This window comes from Lipotes vexillifer, unplaced genomic scaffold (genome assembly GCF_000442215.2).
Source record: "Lipotes vexillifer unplaced genomic scaffold, Lipotes_vexillifer_v1.1 scaffold1208, whole genome shotgun sequence".
In the NCBI taxonomy this organism is placed as follows: Eukaryota; Metazoa; Chordata; class Mammalia; order Artiodactyla; family Lipotidae; genus Lipotes; species Lipotes vexillifer.
Window position 1 is genome coordinate 1,207,352 of NW_006799247.1, and position 16,743 is coordinate 1,224,094.

The 16,743-nt window shown below is 36.1% G+C and overlaps 1 protein-coding gene across 1 annotated transcript in view; it reads left to right on the forward strand.

Moving 5' to 3' along the window:
- The window catches only part of TLL1 (tolloid like 1), a 271,395-nt gene that overhangs the window by 232,770 nt on the left and 21,882 nt on the right, over nt 1–16,743 (forward strand). The window contains exon 18 of the mRNA XM_007471538.1: nt 1,621–1,748. Within this exon, the coding sequence (XP_007471600.1) occupies nt 1,621–1,748 (128 nt within the window). The remainder of the gene's footprint in view (nt 1–1,620; nt 1,749–16,743) is intronic.

The following is a 16,743-nucleotide window of genomic DNA, read 5'->3' on the forward strand; positions in this document are numbered from 1 at the left end:
CAGAATCATATGCAAGTAGGATTTTTTTCTCTTTTTACTTTCATGTATGAGCATAAACCAATGAGATTGTGATATGTGTAACTTGGTAAAGTATTCTGATAAATCAATAGGCTGGGGAATAGGTCCAGTTATTTTGAAATATGGAAGGTAATTCAGAAAAAAAAAGAGACAGCTTTTCAGAGTATGCATGTAGCCTGTGACTCACAGGTAGCAAATAAATTTAGATATCCAAAGTCTCTCTTCATTAGAGTAAATATTTTCAAGAAAGGACTTCTTTTTAAATGAAACTGTATCCAGGCACCCTTAATAAAGTTCATCTTTACTGTTAGTAAAGGGGCTGGATTTTCTTTTACCACTGCTATAGTACAGGTGCCTTATACAGTTTAGCAGTGAGACTCTTGGCTTTGTCTTATAAACTAAACTATTTGCCAGATCTGGGAGATTCCACATTTCATATGGCCAAGGCAAGGACAGGAATAATGGGATTTAGGAAACCTTGTCAAGACAGGATCCAGACTTTAAGACTACTGTCTTGCTGCATGACCTTATATTGTTTGAAAGGAGCGAATTTCACCCTTTTTTTGTGTTCCTTAGTTAAGAACCCAAATCTCCCTATGGAAACCCGGCACAGTTAAAGCAAAGGTCTAGTCGGAGAGCATGTGCCAACAGCCCAGTAATGTCAGTCATTTTATCCTTACTGTGCAGCCCTGTAGTGCAACAAGTGTTTTTTCCATATAGTAAAGTATTTCCCCAGAGATTTCTTGGAAAATTTCACAGAATTAATTGTATTTTAGAATGGGTTACACAATACATAACAAATAATTTCCAGCCTAAGCCAGGATGTGCAGGGTGACACTTCATAAATTATATAGATAGAATACAGTCTGAAGATATTACATGTTTTTGAAGTTTGAAATTAACAATATTGGATGGTCCCCTCCAAGGTGAAGTTGTTTAAATTGTAAGACCTAAAAGAAATTTCATGTTAATTGAATGACATTTTTTTAAATTAATTCAGAAGCTAGTAGCTGTTTACATATTTTTCCCCTAGTGCTTCATTTCACTGTGATGACATGACAGATAATTTACTTAAGCAGCTAAAATTATGGTTTAAGTATTCAAGTGTATACTTTAACAAAGAGAGAGAGAAAATGTAAAGACATGTTTCATAAAGTGGCTTAGTGATACTAGTTAGCTATAAATGATGTTTCTGTTAACAGGAAAAAATAATTGAAAGCGACATAGTCATTTTTGTTGTGGCATTGCATTAAATATTTTGCACATACCAAGAGTTGATATCTTTGATTGTCAATAATGTTGCTCTGTTAAAATCTAAACTTACAGATCCAGCAGTTAAAAAGAGTTCATTTTCTTGTAGACATTTATCTAATTCATTGTAAACACAATTTCATGTGAACCCAAAAACAAACATTTTCTGATTATGATAATGATTATGCAACAGGTTTACCAAAGCAGATGAATATGACACTGGATACTAGAGTGATGATTAGTTATTGAGGAAAATCTTTCATCAGGATAGTGTGTAAACAGGCTACTTCCTTGCTGGCCCAATTATGGGCTAGATTTCCACACTAATTGATTTTATCATTATTGGCACAGCTGAGTGTGAACAGAAGATTCACAGTCCAAGTGGCTTCATCACTAGTCCCAATTGGCCAGACAAGTACCCAAGCAGGAAAGAATGCACATGGGAAATCAGTGCAACTCCTGGTCATCGAATCAAATTAGTAAGTGAGCGCGTTGTTCTTTATTCTGTTAAGCTGCCTGCCCATGTCTTGCACAGCTAGTGCATGGAAATAAAATAAATAAAATGAATGTTTATTTAATTGAATTGAATTAGTAGGCAGATGGGAAAGACTTTCTTTCTTATGTTTTCCTACTAACACTAAATAAATTCCTGATTTCCTAGATCAAGGCGATAGTAATGGTAGCCATGTAGTTCTTGTACAGTCTTCTTATCCTGGATGGGATGTCTTAAAAGGCATTACCTAAATTACTACAAAACAATATGTTCTACTTCCTAATATGCTATTGAAATAATATTTCCAAATGGAGATATAAATGAAGGAACAAAAATATCAGAAATTCAGCAAGAAAGCAATAAGTATTCACTTCAATGCAGCATAGTAAATTCTATCAGTTGTGTCAATTCTATATGACTCATATACAAAGCATATGTATTTTTATAATAAAACTAATTTTGTCTTATGGTTTATGGAATATTATTTTTGCATAATGTAGTTGCCCTCTTTAGATGAGTACCATTATCATTAGACTTCTTCCAAATTCAAATATGAATGTAATATATGTCCTCTCTCCTGTATTCTATGAATCTTGCATTCTGTCCTGGTCATCTGACAGTACATCTTAAATTTCATTATAGGCTACAGAATACTTGAAGAGCATAATTTAAAGAAATAGAATCATAGGAATATATAAATTTTTACAATTTTCTGAAATTTGCTGTTGTCAAAACAGGAAGGAATGCCAACTAGCAAAGTTCAGGACAGTCTAACAAGAACCATAACAAAGGACAAGAAATTGTCTTGAGAATGAGGCTACCAGTCCACTGTAGCTTACTGGACCAGTCCAGTTAATTTTGAAAGTCTGTTTGAACCCTTTCCTTCAGTGGGTTTTTTGGCCAATAAAGACATCTTATTCATATGCAACATAATAATAATGTTATTAGAGACTGTCATTGAGATATTCATGTTCCTATTATGGAGTTCCTTCCAATCACCGTATTTGTAAGATATCAGTATATGACTTTTTGAAAAGAAACATCAATTCATTTCAGCCACTCTTTGGAAGGATGCTAGGTGCTAAGATAACAGCACTGTAGGATTTGATTGCTTTCCAGTCCTGTTGAAGACCCTGACTGAGATGATCACTCTCTGAAGCTTATGGGCTGAGATGCAAAGGCTGTATTCTTTTCAGCAGTGCAATAGCTAAGGCAGTTGGGAAAATGGATTTTCCTGAAGACATTTTTTTTGTGTGTGTACACCCAAGTTTCATCTGGTATCATATTCCTTCTCCCTGAAGAATTTCTTTTTATATTGTGTGTAGAGTAAGTCTGTGCAGAGTATGTCTTTTATACCCAAATATATTTTCATTGGGTATAAAATTCTCAGATAGCAGTTTTGTTTTCTCAGCTGCACTTTAAATACCTGACTCCACTATTTTCTGTCCTCCATGGTTTTTAATGTCTGTGGTAAATCTTAATTTTATTCCTGTGGAAATAATGATTATTTTCTCTGATGGTTGCCTTCAACATTTTTTAATCAGCACTTTGAATGTAATGTATCTGGGAGTGTGTGTGTGTGTGTGTGTGTGTGTGTGTGTGTGTGTCCGTATGCCTGTTTAGTAATTTATCCTTCTGAGAAATCTCTGAATTTCTTGCATCTATGTTGTGATGACTGCCATGAATTTTTGAAAACTCTTGACCATTATTTCTTGACAAAATCCTCCTGCGTTATTGTCTCTCTTCTTCTGGGATTCAAATTACACATATGGGAGATTGTTTCATATTATCCCATAACTCTTGAATTCTGTTATTTTTTTGCCACTCTTTTTGTTTTTAAGCTTGGATTATTTCTATGGACCAATCTTCAATTTCAATGATTGTCTATTCAGTTGTCTTAAGTCTACTTATGAGTTTGACAGAGGTATTCTTTATCTCCCTTATCATGTTTTTTTATTTCTTGAATTTCCATTTGATTTTTTAGTAGAGTTCATGTGTATTAGTCTGCTTAGGTGGCCATAACAAAATACCACAAACTGAGTGGCTAAAACAACAAAAATGTATTTTCTCATAGATCTGGAGGCTAGATATTCAAGATCAAGGGGCTGTGGGGACTGGTGTCTGGTGAGGCCTCTTTTCCTGACTTGTAGATGGCTGCTTTATCACTGTGTCCTCACTTGGCCTTTCCTCTGTGTGTACATATGGAGAGAGGGAGACAGAGAGAGAGAGTGCATTCTCTGGTGTCTCTTCATCTTCTTATAAGGACATTAGCCCTGTGGGATCTGGCCTCACCCTTATGACCTCATTTAACCTTGATTACCTCCCTAAAGGACCTGTCTCCTAATGCAATCACATTGGGTTTAGGGCTTCAGTGCATGTGTTTGGCCAGGATGCACAATTCAATTCATAACACCATCTCTGCTGAAATTTCTCATTTGATAGATTAAACATAGGGGTCTGTTTGAGTCTGCTCTGTTGATTATTTTCTCTCTTAACACTGTGCTTTTCTTCTTGCCTTTTTGTGTGTCATGTAATTTTTGATTAAACATCAGACATTTTGTGTTTAAAAGTAGAGACTTTATGTCTGGAAATGGTTACATCTCTTCTGTTATGCTGTTAGTGAATATGTGTATATGGGAAGGAATGTTGTTGAGTGAATATAGTCAGTAATTAGCTGAGTTTGGGTTGTCTTGTTCCTATGATTACCTTCAGTGAGCCATTGGCTTTAATTCCTTTCTCTTAGATTGAAGGCTGGAATTTCAGATGCATTTTCTCAATGTTTCTCCTTTACCTTTAGCTTCTGCTTTCATCTCTATCACAAACTGTATCCCTCTTCACACTTTTTTCCCTCAACCAGTGATAGACTGCAGTTACACACTGCTTGGTGCTTGGTAGTCTGGTGGTGAGGACAAGGGGTTCTCTACCTTAGACAGGATCTGTTTCTAGGTCTTAGAAATAGCCTTTCTCAGTGGTCCTGCCTCTTCTTTTCCTGGCAGCCAAACTCCATCTATCTCTGGTTGGTCTTCTATGGGAGAGGTTCTTGTCCCTCTCCCAGTTGTAGCAGGTCTCTGATATTATTGGTGTAGGCTCCTGAGTCCAAGACTTCCCCAGGGTTGGAAATGTTATTTGTTTGTTTGTTTGTTTAAGCTTTCCTGTGCCTACAGTGGGTCTGCATGTTTGCCCTGGTGGTGACAGGTTTTCTGCTCCTTCCCCAGAGACTTATTTTCTTTTCCAGAGAAAGGTTGCAACAGAACTTCATGCTTTTCTCCCTGCAGTGACCACTTCCCCCTCCAAGCCTGCAACACCAAGAAAGGTACTTGCAACTCCTACTCTTCCCACAGTCTTTCTCATGAGCAGGAGATTGAAGTCCATGGAGAAGAGCCTGCAAGTGGGTGCAAACTCCTGTGTCTACAGCTCCTAGGGTGCTATACTCTAGTCCACAGCTGACCTTCACAATACATTACAGTTGTAGCTGAATGCATCTAACCTGGTTATATGGCACTGAGCATCTCTTCTAGCTGTAGTCTGTCACTGGTGACATGCTCGTGTCTCATCTCTCCTTGGCAGGGACTGAGAGTCAGTGGATTTGATACTACTTGGTTGACTAGTGACATTGGCTCTTTGATATGTTCAGCAAAGTTGTTATTTTTTTACTTTACATAGGTTTTCTTGCTAGGGTAGAAGGAACACTAGTCGCAGCTTTCTATATCCAAGGGGAAATAGAACTCCTAATATATCTTAACTTGAAAAAATGTCAATAATTTATTTTTTCTCAATTATATACCTTTCAGCTTATTGAGCATCCATTTCAACTCTAGGACAGTCTGCTTCTTTACAAATTACAGGCAAATATTCCACTTGAAGATCAGGAGAGTCTGTTCAACAATGGTCATACATGCTAGTATCCTAAGAAGATAATTTTTAGAAGGAAAGGAGCTTTAATGCAACTATTGATCTTTGTTTTCAGTATTTGACTTTGTGATCTTTGTAGAAGTAGTTACAGTCTAAGCCAGAATATTAACAGGCATCAGAATTAACCTGGAAGACTTGTTAAAACACATTTTTGCCACTCCAAGGTTTCTGAATCAGAGCATAATATTGATTCCACTCTCTTATTTCATTAATCATGTTTATATAAAACCTGACTCACAATATCACTCTAACAATCAGGATCAGTAGAAAGTGTGTTGTAACAGATTAGCTACCAACTTCAAGTGATATTTTAGTTCTATACTTTTTAACTCTTACCATTTTGACATTGTTGTTGCTTATGTTTACTATTTTTGTCTCCCTGCTTGTAATACAACTGTTAATGAATCTTACCTACTTTAAAACTGAAACCACTATCTGTTACGGATCTCAGCCAATGGACATTTGGCCAGCACTGTTTGTAATATTCAAACCATTCAATTACCTACCTATATGTTTTGACATTTATTATACAGAAGATTTGATCAAGAAGATATATTGTTTAAAATAAATGCATTTTGTTTGGTTTATTTAGGATCCTTAATTTTCATGGAGGAACTTGAACCCAAACTAAATTTGGAAAATAGATTCCAAGGAAACTTGGAAAATTCTGAAATCTATTAATCCTGTTAGGTCAAGAACTGCTGATAGATACTCAGTTCTAAGCTAGTTTCTTTATAGGCCAAGGCAAAAAAGAAAAGGCAAAGAAAAGATTTGGTGACCCTGTGTGCGCCATGGAGCTTTCTTTACAACTCATATTTACTCCTCTTACCTTAGGCTGTGTGGAAAAATAAGAAAACATTTCTAAATATTTTACCTATTCATACAGAAGCAAAGAAAAGGAAATTGTCCCTGAAGACAATTCCATGACATTTTTTGTTTGTTTTTTTTTCGGTACGCGGGCCTCTCACAGCCGCGGCCTCTCCTGTTGCGGAGAACAGGTTCCGGACGCGCAGGCTCAGCTACCATGGCCCACGGGCCCAGCAGCTGCGCGGCATGTGGGATCCTCACGGCCCGGGGCACGAACCCGCGTCCTCTGCATCGGCAGGTGGACTCCCAACCACTGCGCCACCAGGGAAGCCCCAACCATGACATATTTTTTTAGAACACCTTATGAATTTTGAGAGTCTTACTATTCTTTCTAACCCAGATATTCCTTTAACTTAACATAGAGTTGTATTGAGTGATGTGCAAGTAGTGGCTTATGGGTATAAGCAAGCCTCTTTCACTGCATCTGAGATAACCATTACTTTAGTTAATTTGGTTTATTTGTAAGACTACAAATGAATATTATTTAGGTTACTTAGATAATCTCGCCATTATGGAATATGAGAGGAATTACAATAAAATTCAGTGCCCTTTGTGAGATACAAGCATTCTTGTGCATAGTATTTATTTACCATAGTGTGGTTATCTATATCTAGTGTACAATAACTATCAGTAGTGGTAGTTTATTACTGATTTATGGAAATTTAAGACTTCTGGCATTAATATGCAATTATTACTTTTTATGCACTGTTCTAGTTATCTACTGCTTCATAATAAGCTAACCCAAAGCTTCATGGCTTAAAACAAGAACCATTTTATAATATCCCATGGTTTTGTGGGGAAGAGGTCATGATTTGAGTAATGCTTTGCTGGCAATTCTTCAGTTGCCCATGGCATTGATTGAGGTCAGTAAGTGATATTCACCTGGGGCATGGTCTGGTTGGGAGGGTCAAGTTGGCTTTAATTTTATGTCTGTCACCTTGGTAGGGAGAGCTAGAAGGCTGACTTAGCTGGGACAACCAGAGCACCTACACATGACCATTCTAGCTTGGTGGTCTCAGGGGAACCATACCCTTTACATGGAAGTTCTGGATCCCCAAAAAGACTGTTCCAAGAGGCCCAGAGGAATACCTAAGTAGCTCCTGAACATTACCTCTATGCATTCTATGCTAAAGCAAATCAAAAAAGCTAACCAGTATTGAAGGGGAAGAATATTAGACTTCATGACTCAATGGGAGAAGTAGCAAAGAATGTGTAGCCATCTTTAATCCCACACATGCATTTAAGTGTATGAGACAGCATATATTTGGGAAAGTAAAGATGACACAAATGAGTTACTGCCTATACTCTCCTGAGTAGTTTTCTCTAGGCAAAGTCCAGAATGTGGAAAGTCAGAATACTGTTAGGTTGTAGTATACCACCTAGTATACAAACAGGAAATATTTAAAGGTAATTTTTTTCTAATTCAATACTAAATTCTATCCAGTAATATAAAATAGCAATTTGAATACAATAATAACATAAATTATGTCTATACGTAATGAACATACTCATCAATTTTTGTCTTTAAGTCATGAATTCCCTATTATAAAGCAAAATATGAAAATCCAGTAGAATTGTGTGTATGAGTCAATATAGTGGTTCTTGAGGATTTTTTGTATTCTTGTGTATACCTTCTCTTATCTTTATAAGACCCTGGTATATTACCTTCATATAAATGCAGTAAGCTAGGGAGCTGGGATCCAGAGACCCTGGGAGTGTCAATTTTAAAAATTCTAAAATAGTCACTCTCTCATATGAAATTCTACAAATAAAAATATGAATGTTCTTAAGTTTTCCATTTCTTGAAAATGCTCTCCAAATTGTAAAATGTAGCTTGGGCATATTTGTATCTCTTAAAACTGTACTTAGGCTAAGACTGTGTGTATAGTTCCCAATGGTTTCAAAGTGGTATATTGTATATTACCTGAAGTTGATGTCATAAATGACAGTTATAGATAAGGAAGCAGTCCCAGGCAATTAGATGACTTGGAAAGTTTATAAAGGTTGTAGGAGTCTAACTACCTTCAAGCCCAAGCATTCTGTCTCTACAGAAAAATCTTATTTTTCCTTATAGCATCCTGCATCAGAGAAGAAAGAGATCCATAATTGCTGTGTACACTTATGCAATAATTTAAATGGAAAATAATCATATTTCCTAATATGATTAGGAAAATTTGTTAGAATAACATCCTAACAAAATTACAATGATTAAATAAATGATTAAACAGATATACAGCAGAGACTTCTGTCCAGATCCTAGCACTTCTACTTACTAGTTGTGTTATCTTGGGAAGATACTTATCGTTTTAAAACCTTGATTTCTTCATCTGGAAATTGAAGCTGCTGTTTACGAATTTTGTGTGTATACAAAATGAACTTGTATACAACATATTTGGCACAGTGCTTTATTAAGTTCCAATAAATGCTGCTGTATGATATCATAATAATAATCATAATTATGATAATAATCTAAATTTTTTTATTTTTATTGAAAATTCAACCATGATCAAGTTTTTGTGTAGCCTTATCAATTTGAAATTCAATCCTTAGTGATCCACTGATCGTTTAGTAGCATATTGTTTAGCCTCCATGTGTTTGTGGGTTTTTGTAGTTTTTTTCTTATAATTGGTTTCTAGTCTCAAAGTATTGGGGTCTGAAAACATGCTTGATATGATTTCAGTTTTCTTAAATTTACTGAGACTTGTTTTGTAGGCTAACATGTGACCTATCCTGGAGAATGTTCCATGTGCACTTGAAAAGAATGTGTTCTGTGGCTTTCAGATGATTTCTCTACATATCTATTAAGTCCATCTGCTCTAATGGGTCATTTAAGGCCAGCATTTCCAGATTCATTTTCTGTCTGGATGATCTGTCCGGATGATCTGTCCATTGACGTAAGTGAGGTGTTAAAGTCCCCTACTATTAATGGGTTACTGTCAATTTCTCCCTTTATGTCTGTTCATATTTGCTTTATATATTCAATATATAGGTGCTCCTATGCTGGGTGCCTATATATTCACAATTGTTACATCTTCTTCTTGGATTGATCCCTTCATTATTATGTAGTGTCTTTGTCTCTTGTAACAGTCTTTATCTTAAAGTCTATTTTGTCTGCTATAAGTATTGCTACTCCGGCTTTCTTTTGATTTCCATTTGCATGGAATACTTTTTTCCATCCCCTCACTTTCTATGTGTGCCTTTTTTTTTTTTTTTGGCCATGCCACATGGCTCTCAGGATCTTAATTCTCTGACCCACACCCCCTTCAGTGGAAGCACAGAGTCCTAGCCACTGGACCACCAGGGAATTCTCAGTCTATGTGTGTCTTTAGATCTGAAGTTAGTCTCCTGTAGGCAGCAAATATATGGGTCCTGTTTTGGTATCCATTCAGCAACTCTGTGTCTTTTGGCTGGAGCAATTAGTCCATTTACATTTAAGGTAATTATTGATATGCATGTTTTGTTCCCACTTTGTTAATGGTTTTAGGGTTGTTTTTGTAGGTCTTTTTTTTCTTCTTCTTTCTTCCCTTCTCTTTTCATTTGATGACTGTGTTTAATATTATGTTTTTAAAGTCCTTTTCTTTTTTTTGTGTGCATATCTATTATAGACTTTTGGTTTGCAGTTACCACAGGTTTTTTTTTTATAGCAGTCTATGTATATATGTGATTGTTTTAATTTGCTGATCTCTTAATTTCAAATGCATTTTAAAATCCCTGCATTTATACTCTCCTCCCATAATGATTACTGTTTTGGGTATCATATTTTACATCTAATTCTTTTGTGTATCCCTTAACTGCTTGCTCTGAATACAGGTGATTTTACTAGTTTTGTCTTTTAACCTCCTTACTAGCTTGTATGTGTATGATTTCCTACCTTTTCTGTATGTTTGCCTTTACTGGTGAACTTTTTCATTTTTTAATTTTCTTGTTTCTAATTGTGACCTTTTCTTTTTTACCTAGACAGGTTCCTTTAACATTTGTTGTAAAGCTGGTTTGGTAGTGCTGAATTCTTTTAGCTTTTGCTTGTCTGTAAAGTTTTTGATTTCTCCATCAAATCTGAACAAGAACCTTGCTGGGTAGAGAATTCTTGGGTGGAAATTTTTCTCTTTCATCACTTTTAATATACTGTGCCACTCCCTTCTGGCCTGCAGAGTTTCTGCTGAAAAAATCAGCTGATAGTCTTATGGGAGTTCCCTTGTATGCTATTTGTTGTTTTTCCCTTTCTACTTTTAATATTCTCTCTTTATCTTTTTGTCATTATTTTAACATCTTTATTGGAGTATAATTGCTTACAATGGTGTGTTAGTTTCTGCTTTATAACAAAGTAAATCAGTTATACATATACCTATGTTCCCATATCTCTTCCCTCTTGCACCTCCCTCCCTCCCACCCTCCCTATCCCCCTCTCTAGGTGGTCACAAACCACCAAGGTGATCTCCCTGTGCTGTGTGGCTGCTTCCCACTGGCTATCTATTTTACGTTTAGTAGTGTATATATGTCCATGCCACTCTCTCACTTTATCCAAGGTTACCCTTCCCCCTCCCCATATCCTCAAGTCCATTCTCTAGTAGGTCTGTGTCTTCATTCCCGTCTTACCCCTAGTTTCTTCATGACCTTTTTTTTTTTTCTTACATTCCATACATATGTGTTAGCATACAGTAATTGTCTTTCTCCTGCTGACTTACTTCACTCTGTATGACAGACTCTAGGTCCATCCACTTCACTACAAATAACTCAATTTTGTTTCTTTTTATGGCTGAGTAATATTCCATTGTGTATATGTGCCACATTTCTATATCCATTCATCTGTTGATGGACACTTAGGTTGCTTCCATGTCCTGGCTATTGTACATAGAGCTGAAATGAACATTGTGGTACATGACTCTTTTTAAATTATGGTTTTCTCAGGGTATATGCCCAGTAGTGAGATTGTTCGGTCGTATGGTAGTTCTACTTTTAGTTTCTTAAGGAACGTCCATACTGTTTTCCATAGTGGCTATATCAATGTACACTCACACCAACAAAGCAAAAGTGTTCCCTTTTCTCCACACCCTCTCCAGCATTTATTGTTTGTGTGTATGCTGATGATGGCCATTCTGACCTGTGTGAGATGATATATCATTGTAGTTTTGATTTGCATTTCTATAATAATTAATAATGTTGAGCATTCTTTCATGTGTTTGTTGGCAATCTGTATATCTTCTTTGGAGAAATGACTACTTAGGTATTGTGCCCGTTTTTGGATTCGGTTGTTGGCTTTTTGTTATTGAGATGCATGAGCTGCTTGTAAATTTTGGAGATTAATCCTTTGTCAGTTGCTTCATATGCAAAAATTTCCGCCCATTCTAAGGGTTGTCTTTTGGTCTTGTTCATGGCTTCCTTTGCTGTGCAAAAGCTTTAAAGTTTCATTAGGTCCCATTTGTTTATTTTTGTTTTTATTTCCATTTCTCCAGGAGGTGGGACAAAAAGGATCTTGCTGTGATTTATGTCATAGAGTGTTCTGCCTATGTTTTCCTCTAAGAATTTGACAGTATCTGGCCTTACATATAAGCCTTTAATCCATTTTAAGTTTATTTCTGTGTATGGTGTTAGGTAGTGTTCTAATTTCATATTTTACATGTACCTGTCCAGTTTTCCCAGCACCACTTATTGAAGAGGCTGTCTTTTCTCCACTGTATATTCTTGCCTCCTTTATCAAAGATAAGCTGACCATATGTGTGTAGGTTTATCTCTGGGCTTTCTATCCTGTTCCATTGATCTATATTTCTGTTTTTGTGCCAGTACCATACTGTCTTGATTACTGTAGCTTTGTAGTATAGTCTGAAATCAGGGAGCCTGATCCCTCCAGCTCCTTTTTTGGGTCTCAAAATTGCTATGACTATTCAGGGTTTTTGTGTTTCCATAAAAATAGTGAAATTTTTGGTTCTAGTTCTGTGAAAAATGCCAGTGGTAGTTTCATAGGGATTGCATTGAATCTGTAGATTGATTTGGGTAGTAGAGTCATTTTCACAATGTTGATTCTTCCAATCCAAGAACATGGCATATCTCTCCATCTATTTGTATCATCTTTAATTTCTTTCATCAGTGCCTTATAATTTTCTGCATACAGGTCTTTTGTCTCCTTAGGTAGGTTTATTCCTAGATATTTTATTGTTTTTGTTGCAATGGTAAATGGGAGTGTTTTCTTAATTTCACTTTCAGATTTTTCATCATTAGTGTATAGGAATGCGAGATATTTCTGTGCATTAATTTTGTATCCTGCTACTTTACCAAATTCATTGATTAACTCTAATAGTCTTCTGGTAGCATTTTTAGGATTCTCTATGTATAGTATCATGTCATCTACAAACAGTGACAGCTTTATTTCTTCTTTTCTTATTTGGATTCCATTTATTTCCTTTTCTTCTCTGATTGCTGTGTCTAAAACTTCCAAAACTATATTGAATAATAGTGGTGAGAGTTGGCAACCTTGTCTTGTTCCTGATCTTAGTGGAAATGCTTTCAGTTTTTCAACATTGAGGATGATGTTGGCTGTGGGCTTGTCATATATGGCCTTTATTATGTTGAGGAAAGTTCCCTCTATATCTACTTTCTGCAGGTTTTTTATCATAAATGGTGTTGAATTTTGTCAAAAGCTTTCTCTGTATCTATTGGGATGATCATATGGTTTTTCTCCTTCAATTTGTTAATATGGTGTATCACGTTGATTGATTTGCATATATTGAAGAATCCGTACATTCCTGGAGTAAATTCCACTTGATCATGGTATATCATACTTTTAATGTGCTGTTGGATTCTGTTTGCTAGTATTTTGTTGATGATTTTTGCATCTATTTTCATCAGTGATATTGGCCTGTAGTTTTCTTTCTTTGTGACATCTTTGTCTGGGGTTGGTATCAGGGTGATGGTGGCCTCGTAAAATGAGATTGGGAGTGTTCCTTCCTCTGCTATATTTTGCAAGAGTGTTAGCTCTTCTCTAAATGTTTGATATAATTTGCCTGTGAAGCCATCTGGTCCTGGGCTTTTGTTTGTTCGAAGATGTTTAATCAGAGTTTCAATTTCAGTACTTGTGATTGGTCTGTTCATATTTTCTATTTCTTCCTGATTCAGTCTTGGCAGGTTGTGCATTTCTAAGAATTTGTCCATTTCTTCCAGGTTGTCCATTTTATTGGCATAGAGTTGTTTGTAGTAATCTTTCATGATCCTTTGTATTTCTGCAGTGTCAGTTTTTACTTCTTTTTCATTTCTAATTCTACTGATTTGAGTCTATTCCCTTTTTTTCTTTGTAAGTCTGGCTAATGGTTAATCAATTTTGTTTATCTTCTCAAAGAACCAGCTTTTAGTTTTATTGATCTTTTCTATCATTTCCTTCATTTCTTTTTCATTTATTTCTGATCTGATCTTTATGATATCTTTAGTTCTGATAACATTGGGGGATTTTTTGTTCTTCTTTCTCTAATTGCTTTAGGTGCAAGGTTAGGTTGTTTATTTGAGATGTTTCCTGTTTCTTACGTTAGGATTGTACTGCTATAAACCTCCCTCTTAGAACTGCTTTCACTGCATCACATAGGTTTTGGGTCATTGTATTTTCATTGTTATTTGTGTCTAGGTATTTTTTGATTTCTTCAGTGATCACTTCATTATTAAGTAGTGTATTGTTTAGCCTCCATGTGTTTGTATTTTTTACAGATCTATTCCTGTCTTTGATATCTAGTCTAATAGCGCTGTGGTCAGAAGAGATAGTTGATATGATTCAACTTCTTAAATTTACCAAGGCTTGATTTGTGACCCAAGGTATGATCTATCCTGGAGAATGTTCCATAAGCAGTTGAGAAAAATGTGTATTCTGTTGTTTTTGGATGGAATGTCCTATAAATATCAATTAAGTCCATCATGTTTAATGTACCACTTAAAGCTTGTGTTTCCTTATTTATTTTCATTTTGGATGTCCTGTTCATTGGTGAAAGTGGGGTGTTAAAATCCCATACTATGAAAGTGTTACTATCGATTTTCCCTTCTATAGCTGTGTGTATAGGCCTTATGTGTTGACGTGCTCATATGTTGGGTGCATAAATATTTACAATTGTTATGTCTTCTTCCTGGACCGATCCCTTGATCATTATTTAGTGTCTTTCTTTGTCTCTTGTAACAGTCTTTATTTTAAAATCATTTTCTGTGATATGAGAATTACTACTCTAGCTTTCTTTTGATTTCTATTTGCATGGAATATCTTTTTCCATCCCCTCACTTTCAGTCTGTATGTGTCCCTAGGTCTGAAGTGGGTCTCTTGTAGACAGCATATATATGGGTCTTGTTTTTGTATCCATTCAGCCAGTCTGTGTCTTTTGGTGGGAGCATTTAATCCATTTACATTTAAGGTAATAATTGATATGTATGTTCCTATTCCCATTTTCTTAATTGTTTTGGGTTCGTTATTGTAGGTCTTTTCCTTCTCTTGTGTTTCTTGCCTAGAGAAGTTCCTTTAGCATTTGTTGTAAAGCTGGTTTTGTGGTTCTGAACTCTCTCAGCTTTTCCTTATCTGTAAAAGTTTTAATTTCTCCATCAAATCTGAATGAGATCCTTCCTGGGTAGAGTAATCTTGGTTTCAGGTTTTTCTCCTTTATCACTTTAAATATGTCCTGCCATTCCCCTCTGGCTTGCAGAGTTTCTGTTGAAAGATCAGCTGTTAACCTTATGGGGATTCCCTGGTGTGTTATTTGTATTTTTTCACTTGCTCCTTTTGATATTTGTTCTTTGTATTTAATTTTTGAAGTTTGATTAATATGTCTCTTGGCATGTTTCTCCTTTATTTATCCTGTATGGGACTCTCTGTGCTTCCTGGACTTGATTAACTATTTCCTTTCCCGTATTGGGGAAGTTTTCAACTATAATCTCTTCAAAGATTTTTCTCAGTCCCTTTCTTTTTCTCTTCTTCTTCTGGGACCTCTATAATTCAAATATTGGTGTGTTTAATGCTGTCACAGACGGCTCTGAGGCTGTCCTCAGTTCTTTTCATTCTTCTTTCTTTATTCTGCTCTTCAGTAGCTATTTCCACTATTTTATCTTCCAGGTCACCTATCCGTTCTTCTGCCTCAGTTATTCTGCTACTGATCCCTTGTAGAGTATATTTAATTTCAGTTATTGTGTTGTTCATTGTTGCTTGTTTCCTCTTTAGTTCTTCTAGGTCCTTGTTAAATACTTCTTGCATTTTCTCTTCTATTTCCAAGATTTTGGATCATCTTTACTATCATTATTCTGAATTCTTTTTCAGGTAGACTGCCTATTTCCTCTTCATGTGTTAGGTCTGGTGGGTTTTTATCTTGCTCCTTCACCTGCTGTGTGATTTTCTGTCTTCTCATTTTGCTTATCTTACTGTGTTTGGGGTCCCCTTTTCACAGGCTGCAGGTTCGTAGTTCCCATTGTTTTTGGTGTCTGTGCACAGTGGCTAAGGTTGATTCAGTGGGTTGTGTAGGCCTCCTGGTGGAGGGGACTAGTTCCTGTGTTCTGGTGGATGAGGCTGGATCTTGTCTTTCTGGTGGGCAGGTTCACGTCTGGTGGTGTGTTTGGGGGAGTCTGTGGCCTTATGATTTTAGACAGCTTCTGTGCTAATGGATAGGGCTGTGTTCCTCTCTTGCTAGTTGTTTGGCATACGGTGTCCAGCACTGTAGCTTGCTGGTCATGGCGTGATGCTGGGTCTTGGTGTTGAGATGGAGATTTCTGCGAGATTTTTGTCATTTGGTATTACGTGGAGCTAGGAGGTCTCTTTTGGACAAATGTCCTGAAGTTGGCTCTCCCATGTCAGAGGCACAGTACTGACTACTTGCTGCAGCCCCAAGAGCCTTTCATCCACACGGCTCAGAATAAAAGGGAGAAAAATTGGAAAGAAAGAAAGAAAGAACGAGGATAAAATAAAATAAAATAAAATAAAATAAGATAAAATGAAGTTGTTAAAATAAAAAATAGTTATGAAAAAAAATTTTTAATGTAAAAAAAAATAGAAAACAAGAATGGATGGACAGAATCATAGGACAAATGGTGAAAGCAAAGCTATACAGACAAAATCTCATACAGAAGCATACAGATACACACTCACAAGAAGAGGAAAAGGGGAAAAAATAATATATCTTGCTTCCAAAGTCCACATCCTCAATTTGGGATGATTCGTTGTCTATTCAGTTATTGCACAGATGCAGCATACAGCAAGT